The sequence below is a fragment of the Triturus cristatus genome, chromosome 6 (assembly GCF_964204655.1).
Source record: "Triturus cristatus chromosome 6, aTriCri1.1, whole genome shotgun sequence".
NCBI classification, from domain to species: domain Eukaryota; kingdom Metazoa; phylum Chordata; class Amphibia; order Caudata; family Salamandridae; genus Triturus; species Triturus cristatus.
The window spans coordinates 199287890-199306340 of record NC_140589.1 but is presented as its reverse complement, the minus strand read 5'-3'; the positions used below and the strand labels follow the sequence as shown (position 1 = coordinate 199306340).

The 18451-nt window shown below is 43.1% G+C and overlaps 1 protein-coding gene across 5 annotated transcripts in view; it reads right to left on the bottom strand.

Annotated features, from left to right (window-relative positions):
* Positions 1-18451, bottom strand: part of MMUT (methylmalonyl-CoA mutase) — a 254830-nt gene that overhangs the window by 31241 nt on the left and 205138 nt on the right. For all 5 annotated transcript variants that reach the window (XM_085610519.1, XM_085610518.1, XM_085610517.1 and 2 more), the window contains exon 11: positions 4570-4717. In XM_085610519.1, the coding sequence (XP_085466645.1) occupies positions 4570-4717 (148 nt within the window). The remainder of the gene's footprint in view (positions 1-4569; positions 4718-18451) is intronic.

The window sequence follows — 18451 nt, the reverse complement described above, 5'->3', positions numbered from 1 at the left end:
CTTAGTGAAAATGTCAATTCAAGTGCAGACAGTGTTCAAAATCAATCACGGGCACAGTGCCCCTCGCTGCAAAGCACAAATTAATTTACTTGCAATGCGGTGTCCCAGAGAGAGAAACGTCTCTCTCATCTCCCTTTCTCCTTCACGTTGCCAAATATCCTCGGCAATCCTGTGGCTGGCACGTTACACGAGCGGGTCATGCCCCCTCCATCAAATATTCGCAAAGGGCTCCATTTACTGGGGGCCCCCGACCCTGCAGGGCAGGCTCTTTGTGACAGGAACGGAGAAGCCTGTAGTTTCAAAGCATCAAGGAATAGAGCCCAACTCCGACTTAAGTCGGAGTTGGGCTCTATTCCTTGATGCTTTGAAACTACAGGCTTCTCCGTTCCTGTCACAAAGAGCCCGCCCTGCAGGGTCGGGGGCCCCCAGTAAATGGAGCCCTTTGCGAATATTTGATGGAGGGGGCATCAAGGAATAGAGCCCAACTCCGACTTAAGTCGGAGTTGGGCTCTATTCCTTGATGCTTTGAAACTACAGGCTTCTCCGTTCCTGTCACAAAGAGCCCGCCCTGCAGGGTCGGGGGCCCCCAGTAAATGGAGCCCTTTGCGAATATATATATATATATATATATATATATATATACACATGTATGTATGTATTTATATATCTTTACCTACTAGTGGTCGCAAGTAGGTAATTATAGTGAGGTCCATGTTTTCATGGAAAAAGTGTTTTTTTGACTTGCCTACAACTTTGGTTCTGCATGACGAATCTTCACAACACTTTCCCCAAAAAAGAGTGCCGTGATTCCTGTTCCATATGGAAAGTTTTGGAGCGATCCATCAAGTGGGAGCCAAGAAAAATGGGGGTCCCATGTTAGTTTTCATAAGAGCTGTGCACACGACTACAGCCCGAACTGCTGGACAGAATTACAGCAAATTTGACAGGAAGGTAGATTTTGGTTCGTAGAACACGCTTTTTTTTATCTGGAGTAAATATGTACAGTAGTTGTTGAGAAATGTAAGGAAATCCAAATAAGGATATCCACGATCCCGGCTAATTCGCGACGATTTCGCAATTAGTCACAAATGCGCGTGCCAGCAGAAATGCTGTGATTGGCTGACTGCAACCTGAGCAGAGAGTTGCGGCTGGCTTTTAATCTCATCGGAACAGTTGTGGCAAAAAGTGGCATAAGGGGTCAGGTTGTATGTGCTCTGAGCCCATGAGAGGAATATAGGGGTGCACCACTTGCGATATTCGCAAATTCGCCACGAGCACCAGCAGCCCCTGTGAAACATTATGACGAATTCGGGAATATCAGTTTATACACCCACCGTAGTGCATTGCAGGGTGTGAGTTATAGTCAGCTCAGGTAACTATAACTGCTAAATTTCTCTGGTTTTGTACAAGTGAAATCTGAGCCCAACTATAACGTCCCTGTAATCTTTGTTTTTTTCAGGGAATGAATATGAACAAGGCAGTAGATACTGGCGAAGCACACGTAACAAGGAGCATCAAATAAACTTGTGTGGAAAATTGTTACTGAGTCTGCTGTGTCGATGTCCGATTTGGAGGGGAAACTGGAGATTGGAATTATATATATATATATTACCTACTGGCGGTCGCCAGTAGGTAGTTATAGTTAGGACCCTGTTTCCATAGGAAATCCGCAACATTCTATTTGGAATAACTTTGGCGCCGGTCGACGAATCCTCGCGAAATTTTCAAAACTAATGGGGAGCTACGCTCCGCTCCTACCCTGAAAGTCTTGGGGGGATTCGTCAAGCGGGGGCTGAGAAAAAAGGGGGGTCCCAAAACGCGTTTTCCCCATGCATTTTTCCATAGTACCTTTAGACACAGCTACAGCCCGAACGGCTGAACAGAATTACTTGTAATTTGGCAGAGAGGTAGTCCTCAGGTCAAGGAAGTGCCTTTTGTAGGACTGGTGTAAATCTGTTCAGTAGTTCCTGAGAAAATAGCATTTAAATCAATATATATATCTGTAAGCGCGCTCCGAGCGCGCACCGTAAGCTTACCGTACGCGTACGGTGCCGTGCGCGAGCGCGATTCTGATTGGCTGTTAGATCTTAGTAAACATTCGAATCGGTCGAAACCAGGAAGTGTCGGCCGCCATTTTCTCTCTCGCACTCGGAGGGGTGGAGGAAAAACCAAGTTGGATATCATAAAAAGGGGACAGGCTAGACAGCTCCTAACCACCTAGCCTTGGTTATGGTGTGCCAGAAGGCCACCCAAGGCCCAAAAATAAATTTTTTATTTTTTTGAAAAAACGCAGAATACGCTTACCGTACGCGTACGGTAAAAAATTAAATAAAAAAAACCAAAATCCATATTTCCCCCCCCCCCCCCCCCCGTGTGCAAAAGGTGCCCGCAGGGCACCTTTCGAGCATGGCATATGTGACATCAGTGAACATGTAATAGAAAACCTTTCAGAACGATGCGCATAATATGTCCTCCGTGTGCGGACGGTGCGCGAAGGGCATCGTGCGTACATGGCCCATCCAGCCTAACGTGGGCACGCGGTGCGCGTAGCGCACCGCGTGCACGGCACTAACTGCGTTAAGTGGGCGCGCACGGAACGAACGGAACGAACTGAGTGAAGTGGGCGCGCACGGCACGAACGGCGTAAAGTAACTTAGCATTTAAAAAACCGTACAAATTCACTGAAAAAACCATAGGTTTCACACACGTTATAGTTAGGAATTAGCATTTAAAAAACCTTGCAAATTCACTGAAAAAACCATAGGTTTCACACAAGTTATAGTTAGCTGTACATTTCACTCGTAAAAAACCAATGAAATTCCACGTTATAGTTAGTGCAGGCAACTATAACTCACGCGACAGCAATCCTCTGCTAATGACATATGTGTCTTTATGAAAAAAAAAAATTTGTAATATATGTATAGCTGGAATTTCATTGGTTTTTTACGAGTGAAATGTACAGCTAACTATAACTTGTGTGAAACCTATGGTTTTTTCAGTGAATTTGCAAGGTTTTTTAAATGCTAATTCCTAACTATAACGTGTGTGAAACCTTTGGTTTTTTCAGTATATATATATATATATATATATATATATATATATATATATATATATATATATATATATATATATATATATAATATTTTAGGACACAGGGCTGAAAACAAACGTGACTGGAAAAAACTTACCTGAAACGTAGTGACTCCCGACGTAATGACCACAATTTATCATATTGACTCCTCATGTAACTCCAGCATTTTAACAGTAAACGTCAGAAAATTAAACTCTGTCAGCCCTGAGACTCTAAGAAAAGCCCTCAGTTCAGTGTACCATATGTCGTGTGACACCAGAGCCAACTGTCTAGCATTTAATATGAGAAATATTACTATACTCACATTAAGCATCCATGAAGATAAACAGGTGGTTTTATATGCCCCACGCCTGACCACCAAAAGCCAGTCACTTTGAAGAAGTATTATCTCAAATTTACGGATGCATTTGACTATACTTCTGAAATACTCTCTAACTCAGGAGTACGTCACGGATGACTTATGACATATGAATGGGAACACTGAAGACATGACCTTGAGTATTCCTCTCTCTAAGCTCATAGTTCCTGAACTGATGTGCAGCAAATAGTAACAAATAAATTAATAATTGTTACTCAAATAGGTGATAGTTAAAATGCAGTTGTGAATAACTGTACATTCTTCTTCACATTCTTCTTCCCATTCTCAATTTTCTCCCCCCAAAAATCAGGGTTTTAGACTAGAAGTCCCTTTTTCAGTTTAGATTAATTACTAGAAAGAGACTAAAAGTTGCACATATTGGTTTCCCTTTTCCCAATTTTATTTAAATGTATCTTATTAGATGATTAGAATGATTTTTTAAGGGATTTGCTACGACCTGATCAACGTTAGTAACATAAGTCTAGACAACATGTTTGGGGTGCCTTTATTGCACAAAATGCAGTGGTATAGAAATCCATATTTCACAGTCAGTAAAATATGTGAACTATTTTATCATCATGGTAGCCCCAAGCCACTCTGCAGAACTTTACCAGTAGCTAAGCTACTAGAATTATGTTGCATGAAGGTCAGAATAATGCAGCAACGTTTTTTAAATGAAGTGCGATAAATGTAAATTACGTGGAATAGCACTTGGCAATACTATTTTCACCTATTTAAACTAGAAACTATTTTTTTGTTAACACTGAAAATATTGCAAAATATGTGGCAAATTATATACCCAATACAGTAAATCTGTAAATATGTAGTAAACCCTGCAGCCAGAGAGTCACTTAAATCCAATACCACTATTCATTGTTTTATAAGGAATGTATTCATTAAAGATAAATCTACATATTCTAACTGCAATCACTGCCCATTGTTAGCTGCAAATTGAAGAAAACAACTTTTTCAACCTAACAGGCATGTACTATTAAACAAATACATAACTAGTAACTAAAATGAGGGGTCTTAGTCTTAAATGACTTGTACCTTGATGGCAGTGCATCAGAATTAGATACTAATGAGGATTAACTTTCCAAAGGAACATGACTAGATATACCTGGAAAAGAGGACCAATATCCACATCAAAGCCAAGATCTGCAAATCCTGTTGCTATAACTTTAGCCCCTCGATCGTGACCATCTTGGCCCATTTTAGCGACAAGGAGACGAGGTCTGCGCCCTTCACGCTCCATGAATTTCTGTACCCTAAAAATAATAACAAATGTACCAACATTATTTTGCATTGTGATGAATGTGATGAGTAGTGCACAACCATATCAACAATAGTGTTAAAAAAACACAACATTCAAATAAGTATTTGTGAAACAAATGTTTGGCATTGTTTTACAGAATTGTTCATAATGTGCTCAGGGCATGGGCTTATATCCTGTCACACATGGGAAGAAAAGAAAAATGTCTATTATCTCAAAGTTTTATGATTGCCATTGAAAAATCAGCTGCAGTCATCCAATTTCTAAGAGGCATGCTCTACAACACTGTTAAAAAAAATTCAAGTGTCCAACTTGCTTAATATCTATTAGCCCTCAAAAGGATATGTATATAAAGACGTATGTCAAAGCACATTTTAGTGTTAAGTAGGAATACTAAAGGATTACCAAGATACATCCATCCATATTATAAAACACCTTTTACTCTATATAGTGCCTTTTCAAATTTTTGTGAGCCAACAATGTCATAAAAATCAGAGTGCTTTTAAATTACAGTGGTAAAATATGAAGAAAAAAACCCAAATCAATAGCAGTACAAAATACAAGACAGAGATGTCTGAAACTATAAACCAGGTAAATATTAAACCCATGTGCTTTCAATAAGCCAACAATTAAACTGCAAAGAAACGTTGCCCTGGGTAAAGCTACTGTCACTATCTTATATTTATAGGAAGCAAGGAGTCTCCATTTTTCAAAACCCTGAATTTAAAAAACTCTCTGGCTACCGGTGGGCATGAGATTCTAAGCAATAGAGACAGTTGACCAAGCACAACAGTCTTACAGGCCAAGAAGATAAGTTTAACAATGACCTACACTCACTGCGGAGACAATGGAACAAGAACAAAATAGGATGAATGTGATTATGCATGTAGGCACGGGCATGATAACAGAATGACTTTTAGGGGAGCTAGCAGTGGGTTTCCAAGAGTTTTTGGTGGGAGAAACATGATGCTGAATAGGATCATCAGGAAGGTTACGTCATGAGAGGCTCTAAAATAGATGGAAAAGGGGTCCACTTTTACTTCCCTCGTCTGGTTTGTTAGGCGTAACAGGGTAGGCCAGTTCAATCCAAACCCGCGAATACAACACTTGGTTGCACCTGATGATGCTAACAGAAGCCACAGAAAAATCCAGCCAGCAATATCACACTCAATGCTTTCTGCTATTTAGCATAGGCATGAAGAAGCTCCTCTAATGCAGCAGAGGGGAATTTATGCCTTCGCATGGGGAGGACCTCAATTTAAAGACGCTCAGAAGACCCTTTTAATCAGGGAAAGCAGCGAAATGGGTTGCAACCACAGTTTTGAAAAATGCGACAATGTAGGAGAATCATTCAATAAGTCTATACTTGGTCAGGATTTGCATTTACTTTCTTTTGTCAAGACACAAATACAATGAGTTTAAGATATAAGGGAACAAGTCAGTTGGACAGGGAAGCATCAAAAAGTCTAGTGAGGGTAGGTATCTAAATAAATATTCAAGATTCACAAATTCTACATAGTAGCACATTGGGGCCTAGTCACAAAGGTAGGCTTACTCTTATAGTAGTAGTTTATGTTCAATTAATTAAAATCATTACATGTGGGCAGTCAGGTTAGACCCATTGTTACAAATTGCCCTTATTTTTATACTTTGTAGTAAATTTACTACATTCGGCTACTCAGTATTTCTGAAGGTAAATTTACTACAAAGTGTGGACTTGCGTGTCTCCCCTTTGTGAAACAGGGGGGTGAACCAAACACTCTGACTGTAAAGTTACTACTAAAATGAAGCAGTATAATTGTAAATGTACTTTCGTTCAGACCAGGAGTAAGTCACACTTCAGTGTTAAGTAGGAATACTAAAGGATTACCAAGATACATACTTCCATATAATAAAACACCTTTTACTCTATATAGTGTCTTTCCAAATTTTTAAGAGCCAACAATGCCATAAACATCAGAGTGCTTTTAAATTACAGTGGTAAAATATGAAGAAAACCCCCCAAATTAAAAGCAGTACAAAATACAAGACAGAGATGTCTGAAACTATAATCCAGGCAAATATTAAACAAATGTGCTTTTAATAAGCCAACAAATAAACAGCAAAGAAAAGTTGCCCTGGGTAAAGCTACTGTCACTATCTTATATTTATAGGAAGCAAGGGGTATCCATCGTTCAAAACCCTGAATTTGAAGAACTCTCTGGCTACCGGTGGGCCTCACAAGGCCAACGACTGGTACTGCAACAAGCTCCCATGGGAAATAATGGAGACAGGCACTTATAACAGAACCCTCACAGCAAATAATGTTAAAATAAATGCATTTATGTCGACTTTTAAAAAATGTGTCCACATTCAATTCAATGTTAAAAGTACATATAAATAAAAACATTTTACATAAAAATATTTTAATAACTTTCTTTAATTTTAAAATAAATATAACTTTACATTTAAAAAAATGACAATATTTCTATTTGTATTTTTCAATGTATAGTTAAGTACAAACATTTCAGTTTAGGTGGTATCTTTTAAATTGATCTTAAACAATTAATTTCAAATTCAATATGAAATTCAAAATTAAGTTCATATTGTATAGGAAGGACAAGGAGAGCTGGGTTCAAGATTGATAATTAGGGATTTGGGATACTGATGCCAAAGGTGAGCAGGGAATACACCTAGAGTTTCTTTGGTCTACACTGAAGTTTAGGGTTAAGAGAGTTAGACATGGAATCGGACACGGTGTGGGGGTGCTGGAGGTTATCAGTCACCAGTGTGCGGGGCATCCTGGGCAGTTTCTGAGCACAAAACAAATCTCTACATCTGGATAGCACCCTTTGAGGGTCTTTCTTGGGATTAAACAAGGCTAAATAGCAATCATGAAACTAAAGGGTGAGTTATTAGTATCCAAACCAAATGGACATCTAGACATTACCTTTTAAGAGTAGGCATGCTCTACTAAATGACTGAAACCTTACTGAAGTGGCCTATGAATAAGAGGATTTTCAGCCTAATGTACAAAGCCCTTTTGTGGTTGCAAACCCTGCAATATGCAAAATCACAGTGTTGTGAATGCAAATAGGCTTTCTAGTAGGTAATAAACCCCTTTTTGTGAGGGTTTTTCAAAACATTATGAATCACAAATAGTAGGAATGTGAAAGGTGGGGGTCATCCCTATTTGGGGGCTGTAATTGAATGTACAAAATTAGAGTTACAAACCATTGATCAGACACCAACACCTCAAATGAGGTGGTATCTGATTTGCAAAGGGAAAACTGTGCCTGGGGGAAAGCTTTGACTTTGGGAATCATGTTTGGCAGACTGGGGTTGGTGTAAGACAGTTGTCTTGGTGACCACTCCATGTTCCCACTGATGTGTTCCCAAACTGGAAATCATTTTTTTTTAAAGCAGCACCTGTCCATTAATGGGAACGGCCTGCTTCTAAAAAAATTATATTTGGGAAAAATAACACAAGAATGTCTGTCTGCTGTTCTTTGAGGCCACCATCCCAATTTGCATCCATTCAAAAAGGGTTGCAAATAATGACCTGCCTAATGGGTAGGAGGGTGGGGGGGAGATGGTGATCCAACAACAGGAAAGGTCTCTTTTGGCCACTAAGCAGTGGGTACCCACAGAAACCATCTCCAAGTCGTCAATGCCTAAAATCACCTGCTTTGGGTTCGGAGTCTTAGACGCAACCCACTGGGCTACAAAGGGAATCATGTATTGTGGCCCAGTATGCAGTATTTAGGGGCAATCTCATATCATGTGGAGAAACCTGCACATTCAAGCAGACAATGAGGGCAGCAGTTATCTTGCCTCCTTCGCATGCGCCAAAGTCTATGGGGATCATAATATAGCAGATGGAACAACTTGAGTTGAATCAGTCTGAGCTTGGCAGATGTGGTCAAATACCTGGCAGCCATCTTGGCTTCCTGCAATTCCTTGTCAGTTAGTGGTCTTACATCTGGTGTCAGGTTTCAGGGAGGTGTATCAAGGGATCCAGTAAGTTTATCAAAAATGATCTATACATTCAGAAGACCCCCTTATGCCCCATGGTCTCCATTGTCACCTTGAATTTGAGCTGATTGAAGTCTGGCACTTGCTGTAGGAGGTGGTCTTAATGTGTCAGTTGCAGGTAACAGAAGTGGGTTTCGTAACATTTCGAAAGACAATACAATTATCAGACCATTAAGCCCTTATTTTCAATATACTGACCTGATTCCAAGCTTGAAAACGTTTTAGCTTCCATACCTGAGAGAGCTGAACACTCTTGTTTAATGAGGGGTGGGGGTGGCTGTTCATTAGTTATGGATTTATGCCAGCTGACGAATCTGAGAGCATTGTGCCAGCAGGTCAAAGGAATCCAGGTTTATTCTGGCACTACCCTGGGAAACAATAAACCTGAGTATTCGTTCTAAATCCCAAGTTTGTAAAGATTCCCGTTCTAAGTGGTATGTCAGATCATTCTGGTTCCTGTTTATCAAGTCATTAATTACCCCCAGGTGCAAAACCCAGTTATACAGATGTATGTGCCGGATTTCCAGCCCGCCGTCGTGTGGGGCTTGTGTGCAGGGAGACTTGGGGCTACGCACCAGCCAAAAGGTATTTGGTAAATAGCGCTCCTATTTTGGAGAAAAGGGAGTGGGGCTTGGCGTAGGGGAAGTTTTGGAGGACATACAGAAATTGTGGGAGAACCACAATTTTAACTAGGGATTCACGCCCCATGATCAATAAGGGAAGTTTATTTTTAGACAGTCAGCTCCTTGCTCAAGGTTTGCAGAAAAGGGGTAATAGTGAGGTCCCAAGATTGTTGTGGATCTGAGGCAAAAGTTATATCCAAATATTTAAAGGGTCCAGTTGTAAGTGTAAGTGGCCAGACTTTGACATCAGTGGGGTGGGGGCCCTCCACAGGAACATATTGGGATCTAGTATGAATCACTTGTAGGCCAGAGGTTTCACCACAGATGTGTAGCATATCCTTCAACCTAGGGATGGATTGCTCTAATCTTTGCATATATAGTGGGAGGTCATGTGTGTAAAGGGCTACTCAATCCTCGTGACCAGAGTCCCAACAGATACCCACTTAGCTGGGCGTCTTCACACATTCATTCTGCCAATGTCTCAACTACGAGCTTAAGGAGGGAGAGGGAGGGAGACAGGGAGGAAGGGGGAGGGGGTGAAGGTGAGGGTGAGAGGGTGAGAGAGAGGGTGAGAGAGAGAGAGGGTGAGAGAGAGAGAGGGTGAGAGAGAGAGAGAGAGAGAGAGAGAGAGAGAGAGAGAGAGAGAGAGAGAAAACCTGCCTGATGCCTCTCTAGATTGGAAAGGGGAGGGATAGAGCACAGCTGACTCAGATCCTTGTCCAGGGCTCATAATAAAGAGTTCGGATAATCTGTAGGAAGCAGGGTCTGAAAATCTTTTTATGGAGGATGCTGAACATGAAAGATAGATGCTAATCGGCATGAAACCGTTCTGGTTGAGTTTGACAAGTGAGTGGATAGCTTACAGCAATTAAGTTGCTAGGATTTTTTGTTGTTGCAAGGAGCTTCGCCTCTGTGTTGATCAGGGAGATCGGACGGTATGAGGCACAGTCAATAGGGTCTTTTGCTGATTTATGAATGATCACGATAGTGGAACCTCTAATACCTCATGGCAGGTACCCTTTTCCCATGCTCTCCTTGAGGACAAGTATAAAGGAGTATTGTTTGAAGAATTCGGCTGGGAACCCATTTGGGCCTGGAGTTTTGCAGGATGTGGGTCTCTAGATCTTCTTTCTGTGCCTCACTGACAGAGCTCATCAGGAGATCATCTGCTATAGGAGAAGTCTGCTCCAAATAGGCCGGGGAGTGGGTGGCGTAGCGCATCGTGTAATAGTATGAAAACACCTCAGTGATGAGGTTGGCCTCGTAGACTGGTTTGCCGTCTCTGTGGTGCACGCAGAGGATCACCCTGGATTCCAGTTCTCAGGTCACGAGTCAGTTTAGGAGTCAGCCTGCTTTACAGCCCAGTAGTAAATGTGGTGTTGCAATATCAGCAAGGTGCGCTAGAGTGTAGTCTAAGTTGTCATAGGTCTTCGACTGGACCTGGTAATCGCTGCAGCGTGCTTTCTGTGGCACAGTGGAGAGAGTGGATGTGCTCTAGGCTAGCAAGGTCTATTTCAAATGTTACCGTGACCCATTCCTGGTCCTTTCTTGTGATATAAGATTTAATGTGGCAGCGGGCTGCCACCTTAAATGCTTCCCTTACAGTAGCGGCTGAATCTACTGACCCAACGTTAGTTTAAAAGTATGTAGAGATTACATCTCGGAGGTAGTCAGCAAAGTGCTGGTCTTTGACCCACGAGTTGCTAAGATGCCAGTCGCCAGGGGTGGCTGGCATATCCATCCCTAGGCAAAACTCTACAGGGGAGTGGTCAGATACGCTGTGTGGAGGGAGGTTTACTCCCCTTACTCTAGGTAAGCCCAACGCCTGGCATAAAGAAGTGGTCTATGAAGGAGGAGTGAGAGTGCGATAAGAAAGTGAACTGTCTACTGTTTTGGTGCCATTTCCTACAGACATCATGGAGCCTGAAGGAGGTGGTCCATGTTGAGATTGGAGTTACTCTAGTGATCAAGCTTCTGCTAAGTGTGTCTAAGGTCGGGTTCGTTACAGCATTGGGATCCAGCTGTAGAAAGGTTCCAGCGGGTAGTGATGCAATGTGGGTACCAGATGAGACAGAGAGGAGTCGATTGCTGCTGGGGAGATGTACACATTCTACTGATAGACTATGGTTGCCCCTCCAAGGTGCCTGTGAGACTAAGGAAACAACCTAGCGGGTATTTGAGTGACTGCTGATGTGACCAGGGATAGAGTTACATATGAGTTTAGTGACACCCGGTGCACTTCGGTAGAACCTGCATGGTACACCTGGTTATAAACTTGTCAGCTCAGGAACTGCTCCTTGTTTGAACCTATAAATGAGCCCATTCACGTTCCACATTAGGATTCAGTACGGCCAATTAAATAGTAGATTCATCCGGACGGTGTGCAGGTGGCGTGTCTGTGTCATATGTTGCAGGGGGTCAACTAGAATAGAACATTAAATATGGAGTTGCAAACAGCCCCCCCCAAGAAACATTCCAAACTATCCTCCCCTGAAACCCAAATTTGTAAGCCCCTACCCTCCTTCTACCCATGAAATATCTGTCACAAGAACAATAAAACAAAGAAAAATCCAGAATATCCCACCAAAATCATAAAGTTGCTGCAATTGTCAACCAACAAATTTAAGACAGAGAAAAGGAAAAAGAGAAAAGATGGTGGTGCTCCAATGAAGCCAGCAGACCTGATGCAGTACCGGTTCATTAGGTATAGGGACCAGTTTATGCTTCAGCTGAGTAAGTGCATAGTGTGTTGTCCTCTGTACAAGTGTATAAAGGGTGGGTGCTGAGACGCACGGAGTCAAAAGATTGATAGCAACTTCTGTTGTGCCGGCAACGGAGTGGCGGTTGCTTCCACGTCCCCTCCTACCCAGTCAATCTAGACCAGCCCAGTGAGGCAGCTCGGAGACAGGCGAGGATTGGCCACTCCTCCACCCAATTCCAGGCAAGCTCAGGTGTATCAAAGAATAACGTTTTCTGCTTATATGTAACCTTGAGCCTAAAGTTTATTTTTCACTTCCAGGAAGGAGCAGCCCTGTTGTTGCACATTAAGAGTGTAGTCCGGGAAGACAATGGCAGGGGTGGAATCACATAACTGCGGAAGGCTGTTAGACCTGGCACCTAGGCGTGAGTCTCCCTTCCACTTTTTGTCGCTGTGCCTCATGTGTTTTGCTGATGTTAGCTGCTCAGAGCACTGTGCCACTGCCAACCAGTGCCACAGTACAAGTGCTCCCTATTTAAAATGTATATGTTGGTTGGATTCCATGATTCGTTTATTTGGTTTACTGTCAGACCCCAGTAAAGTGCACCAGGAGTGCCCAGGGCTTGTAAATACAAATGCTGCTAGTGGGCTTGCAGCACTGGTTGTGCCACCCACAGAAGCGGCCTGGTAAAATGTATCTAAGGTCTGCCATTGCAGAACCTGCGTGCAGTCTGATACTGTCATGCTGACTGGGCAAGTGCACCCACTTGCCAGTCCCTAAACCTTCCCTTAACTTCATATCAGTCACCCCTGTGGTAGGCCCTAGGGTAGGGTGCATTGTAAGCATAAGGTAGGACAAGCCCTGATGTGTGTGGCATGTCCTAATAGTGAATTACAGCCATTTTCGTTTTTCACTATTGTAAGGCTACCTGTTCTCCATAGGCCAGAATGGGCTGTTAGAATTGTTACATTCTATGATCCTAACAGACCCAGGGAACATGGTAGAAATTCGAGTTTAGTATGCCTGAACTCATAATAATAAAATACATCTTTTAGTACAGTTTATTTTAATATTCTGTGTTTGCAAATACCACTTTTAGAAAGTTGGTATTTGCTTGCTTGACCATGTCAGCCCGCCTCTGCTGTGATGTGTACCTGCCTGTCTGGTTGTGTGAGTGACAGGGCTGGGGAAACCCAGAGGGGCAGGGCTAGGCAGCCTGGTGGTGAATAGGAAGATTGGCAGTCAGATGGGTGGGAGGAGTACACCTGGGCTCTGAATAGGGTTGTGCTCTGCTACCACAATGCTGGCTCCACCTCCTGCGGAGCGGCTGATGTCTCTGCCCTGCACCCTGAATAGAAAGGCAGAGTCATGTCAACAGAGTGCTCAAGAACTGGTTTGGACTGGGCACAGGCCCCTCAACCCCAGAGGAACAAAGGAATTAGGGGTATAAGTATTGGGACCCTGCTCCCAAGAAATTAGATCAGATCCTGCTGAAAGAAGAAGAACCTCTGCCAGAAGAGAAGGAACTGGGAAAGCTGTAGGAGGAGTAACTGTGCCTGACCTGGGGGATTGGCCTGCAGTGGTTGCCTTGCTGCTGAAGGAGAGGAGAAAGACTGCTAAAGACTTTGCTTCAACTTGTACTTAAAAGATCTCCAAGGGCTTGAACTGAGCTTGCCCCCTGAACGAAGTCCCAGGACCAGTGGAATTCATCCCCAGCTCCCCAAAGTCTTTTGGAAGTGCCTGCTGCTGTTGTTGGGCCTTCTGAGGGACTGCGTGTCGCAAGGAGCTGGAAGCGCGATGCAAGGAGGAGAAGCGTGCCGCCATCGGAGCCGCTGTCGTCGCATCTCGCAGAGAGTGTCGCCGCTGCAGCATCGCATCGAGCGGAAGCGTCTCGCATCATTCCGGAAGTGTCTCGCAACGCCGAAGAAGCGTGTCGCCATCGCAGCTGTCGCATTGCACCGCATCGAGAGAAGAGTCTCGCATCGAGGAGGAAGTGTGTCGCCATCGCAGCCATCGTAGTTGTAGCATTGCACCGCATCCAGAAAAGAGCCTCGCATCCACGGAGAAGCGTGCCGCCGTCGGAGCCGCTGTCGTCGCATCTCACAGAAGGGGTGTCGCCGCTGCAGCATCGCATCGAGCGGAAGCGTCTCGCAACGTCGGAGAAGAGCGCCGCAGCCAAGGCCGCGGTCGTCACATCTCGTCGAGGGTGACGCCGCTGTAGCTGACGCATTGAGTCGAGCCTTCTCACAACATCGGAGAAGCGTAACGCATCTGGGAGATCCCGTCTTTATTTCTTTTGCACCAAGAACTTCAACGCATCTGCATCGCTGCAACACTTTCGTTGCCCTGCATGTCGCATCTAAGGTACATTGACTTAAAGTGTCGCATTTAAGAACTTAAGAGAAACTAAGCAATCTTCTACCAACTAAGCAACCGTATTGTGTATTTTTAATCGTTTAATGGTCTTGTGATAATCCTATATAAAGATTCCTTATTTTTAATATAAATACCGGTGTGGTGTCCATTTGTAGTGTTGTCACTTGGTTACTGTATGTGTTCACAAATGCTTAACCTATAACGCTCTGAGATAAGCCTTGTCTGCTCGCGCCAAGCTACCTAGAGGGTGAGCAAGGGGTTGTTTTAGTAGTGTAACCCCTCATCCTGACTAGAGGAAAGGTTCCCTGCTTGTCACAAGTACCTACCTGTGCCAACCAGAGAACCCATATTTTAACAAAGGCCCTTCAGATCACACTGTAGTTGGCGTAATTGAGAATACATACAATTAAAGGCCATAGTGGGACCCGAGTTGTAGCTGCCCCATTAACAGTTCTAGGCACGTTCAATTAGGAAGCAGCGCCTGGGAAGGGTCCTTCAGCGCCCTCTAGGACACCCACTATCCAGATATTGTATCTTCTGGATCGACCTTTAGCATACTCATCACGAGCCTCCAATAGGTGGAATGTCCTCATCAATTCCCTGACTTTGGTTTGAAAGGATTAATCGGAGACTTTGGCCTTAGAGATTTGTTCCTCCACCTCCACAAAGTCGGTCAACTGCATTCCTGAGGTCCTGGCGAAGTAAGGACAGGTCCACACTGACCTTCCCAATCTTTCCCTCCAAGGAGGCCTTATAATTGCGTATGGCCTAAAGAAATGAGGAGATAGAACGACTCCAAGATCCGGATCCTGTGTGGCCTCCAGTACAGTGAATTTTTCCCTAGCAGGGCTGGGATTATTTCTGGTCTTTACTCATCTTCACAGTAGCCAAAGCAAAAGCCAAAGGTGTAGGGTGTGTGCGGAGTCGTGGGAGCAACTTTTCCATGGACCAGCACAGCAGGCTCTTGCCAGCAAGGAAGGGAAAATATATAGGGTGGATAGCTGGGGGGGATGCCCATTCACAGTATGTCTAGCTTCGCCCCAGAGAGTCATCGGTGCAACAATAGGATGGCTCATGACAACTAATGAGACCCCTGTCAGCTCCCCTCGCACATGGTGTGCTTCTGTTGAGGTGGCATGATGGTCAGAAGACATTCTCATCCAAAGGAGAAGCAGGAGCCATAGTGCAGGCCACCGAAAAACTCCAGATGCTGAGTAGCAATGGTGGGAGGGGGAGAAGGGCCCTTCACTCCATTCAGTCTGCAGCTACAGTGCAAGTCAAGAGGAAGAGTACAAGGTAGCACTGCAGCAGGCACGGACTGGAAAAGAGGAGAGGTATGCATCTCAAGGGGTCCTTCACCTCAGGTCCGTGCTATCCTCATCGCCAGTCCTGGTCTGGTGCCTGTGTTGTGCCATCGGCCCACCACAATGAGATGGCTCGCCTTTAGTGAGAGGTGCCGCGTGGCGTCGGGATCAGCCTTCGTCTTGATCCTCCAAGCCACCAGGAGCACTGCTGTAGCAGGGGAAAGCCATTAGCCCTCAGTATCCACTGGTGGGCATCCTGTGCACCAGTAAGGGTTGGCCCGTCACAGGAACCCCAGGGCCAATGGGCATGGTAGTAGCCTGCACCGCTGGTATGTGCCTCGACGTTCCATTGAAACACTCCGGGCTCTGGTCTGTATGTCCTTGGGATGGCTCCTGCAACTTAATTAGATGCATATACTTGAAGCTTGCTATGTCTGTACAATTTTTGTTATACCCTTATTTATTTATCAACAACCAGTCCAAACTGTTCTGGCAAGCCTACATATTATAATGGGCCTGGATCCCAAGCCTGCACCTAATAATCTCTAGTCTGTCTTTTTCTGCTAAGCCATGGCACGATAGTGGCTACAGCATGGAGAGTGCAGGGTTAACCCATAAAGTTGGTTTAAACACTTGGTAAGGGGCTTTAACATTGTGGTAGACAGTTTCTTAAAATAGGGATTGCTCATCGAAGAAAAACTGATCCATTGTAAATTCTGGCTTCTATGGAAGACACTGATTAATAGGATACATTTAAACTAAATGTATTCCTTGATGACACATTTGATGGTATTTAATATGAGGGCAGCTTAAAATATTTTGACCACTGGGATGGTGTTCTCTCTTGTTTGATATTTCAAGATCTCCTATTGTATTATTGCAAAAGGTATACTGTAATAAATTTGCTGTGGCCAATACAATAAAGAAATACCTGCTACAATGCCACCCACTTGAATTTCTCCGTTTTTAAAGGTACTTGTTGAGGATGGGTATCAAACATCTTCCTTTTTTCAAGATCAGGCAGTATATTGAGGTAGTAGAGGCTGCGACTTTTGAACAGTCCTGCTAAACTAATGTTTATATTCACTAACTTCTCAGTTCAGTACTGCTAATAGAGAAGCAGACACTGTTAAACACACAGCACGATCAGTGGAAATGTTGCACTACCTCAGTGAATATATTTTTGCCCATCAAAATACATAGCCAGAAGCTTCGCTTGGACATGAAACAAACATATCAAAATGCTCCTAATAAGCACCACTTCACAACACATGGATCAGCCACTGCATCTACAGTCAGCTTTACGTGTTTGGCAGCATTCATGCTGCTTTCACTAGATCCAAGAAAGGGTTTTTTCAGTTTTGGTGGAGTACTACAAATGCCCCCAAAAAAACCATCTCCAAAAATTCATTTGATTACCTGGCCATGAGGACAAGTAGCATGGATTGCCCTCAAAGCCAAGCTTCCTAAAGCAAAGATGTTCCTTCTACTGAGTCCAACCTTTTAGGACTATAATTTGGAGAAGCAAATGGAAAAGTATTGTGCATTAGTTCAGCTGATGATACCTTAAATACAAAGTTGTGTTGTATAGGATGTTATAAAGGTTTCTTAGCTGACCAGCTTCAAAGCCAATGGTCGCATTACCAGAGTTGTAACCAGTACAATCTTCTCCTACTTACAAGTTAACACCTTCGGAGCCGGCACTGTAGTTACAATGGGGCCAGGTATATCTTGAAGCAAAGCTCCAAGCACTCTCCTAAGGTGGTCAGTGCTAAAGGCACTGCTTGGACTATATCTACTCCAGAGAATGCAGCAGAGAATTTACCAGTCTCAAAAAATTATCAAATGGCTTACTTGCATGCCTCTATCTGGACCAAGGACTGACCACAAGGTAGAAAATTGGCCAAAGAATGAATGATCTTTATTGCAAAGAATAATTCAAATAATAACAAGAAAACATATGAACAGTATGGATTAACAAATAAAATAGAAGAAGAAATAATTATGCTGCAAAAGAGTCGAGGTGCTATCATACAGTCAAATGCATAAGATTCATTCACAAAAAACTCAATGCTAACATTCTGAGTCTTCCTAGGCTGCAATAGTTATGTGGCAAAAGGCTAAAATGTATAATATTCGCATCCAAATGTGAAAATGTCCCGTCACATACATATAATTCATTGATTAAAACTGATTGTTAACATTCTGAATCTTCATGGGCTAAAAATGGATGTACAGCAAAAAGATCAAAAGTACAATTGTGCCGGTAAATACATAAACTTCGTTAAAAGAGACAATCACAGATAACATTAATTATATCATCTAAATAGGACTGGACGGAAAAAATTAAATCATGGGATTACATACATAGTTGATCTTAATAAAATCAGCATCAGCAGAGATCATTGTATCACAGAAGGGACTGAAAGTACAGTCAAATAAAAGACCAAAAAAGTACAATCATGCCATCTAAAGGACCAAAAGTGCAGTTGTGTCATCAAATGTATAACGTTTGTTTCCAATAGACTCATTGCTAACATTGTGAGTCTTCATGGGCTAAAGTGGTTATGTAACAAAAAAGCAAAAAGTATAATCATATATTCAAATTCATAAGATTCAATAAAATAGATCATCACAAGTAAAATGAAGTATCTAATCTAAATAGAATTGATGCAGAAAGTGCAATCATGGCATTAGATATGTAATCAATAGT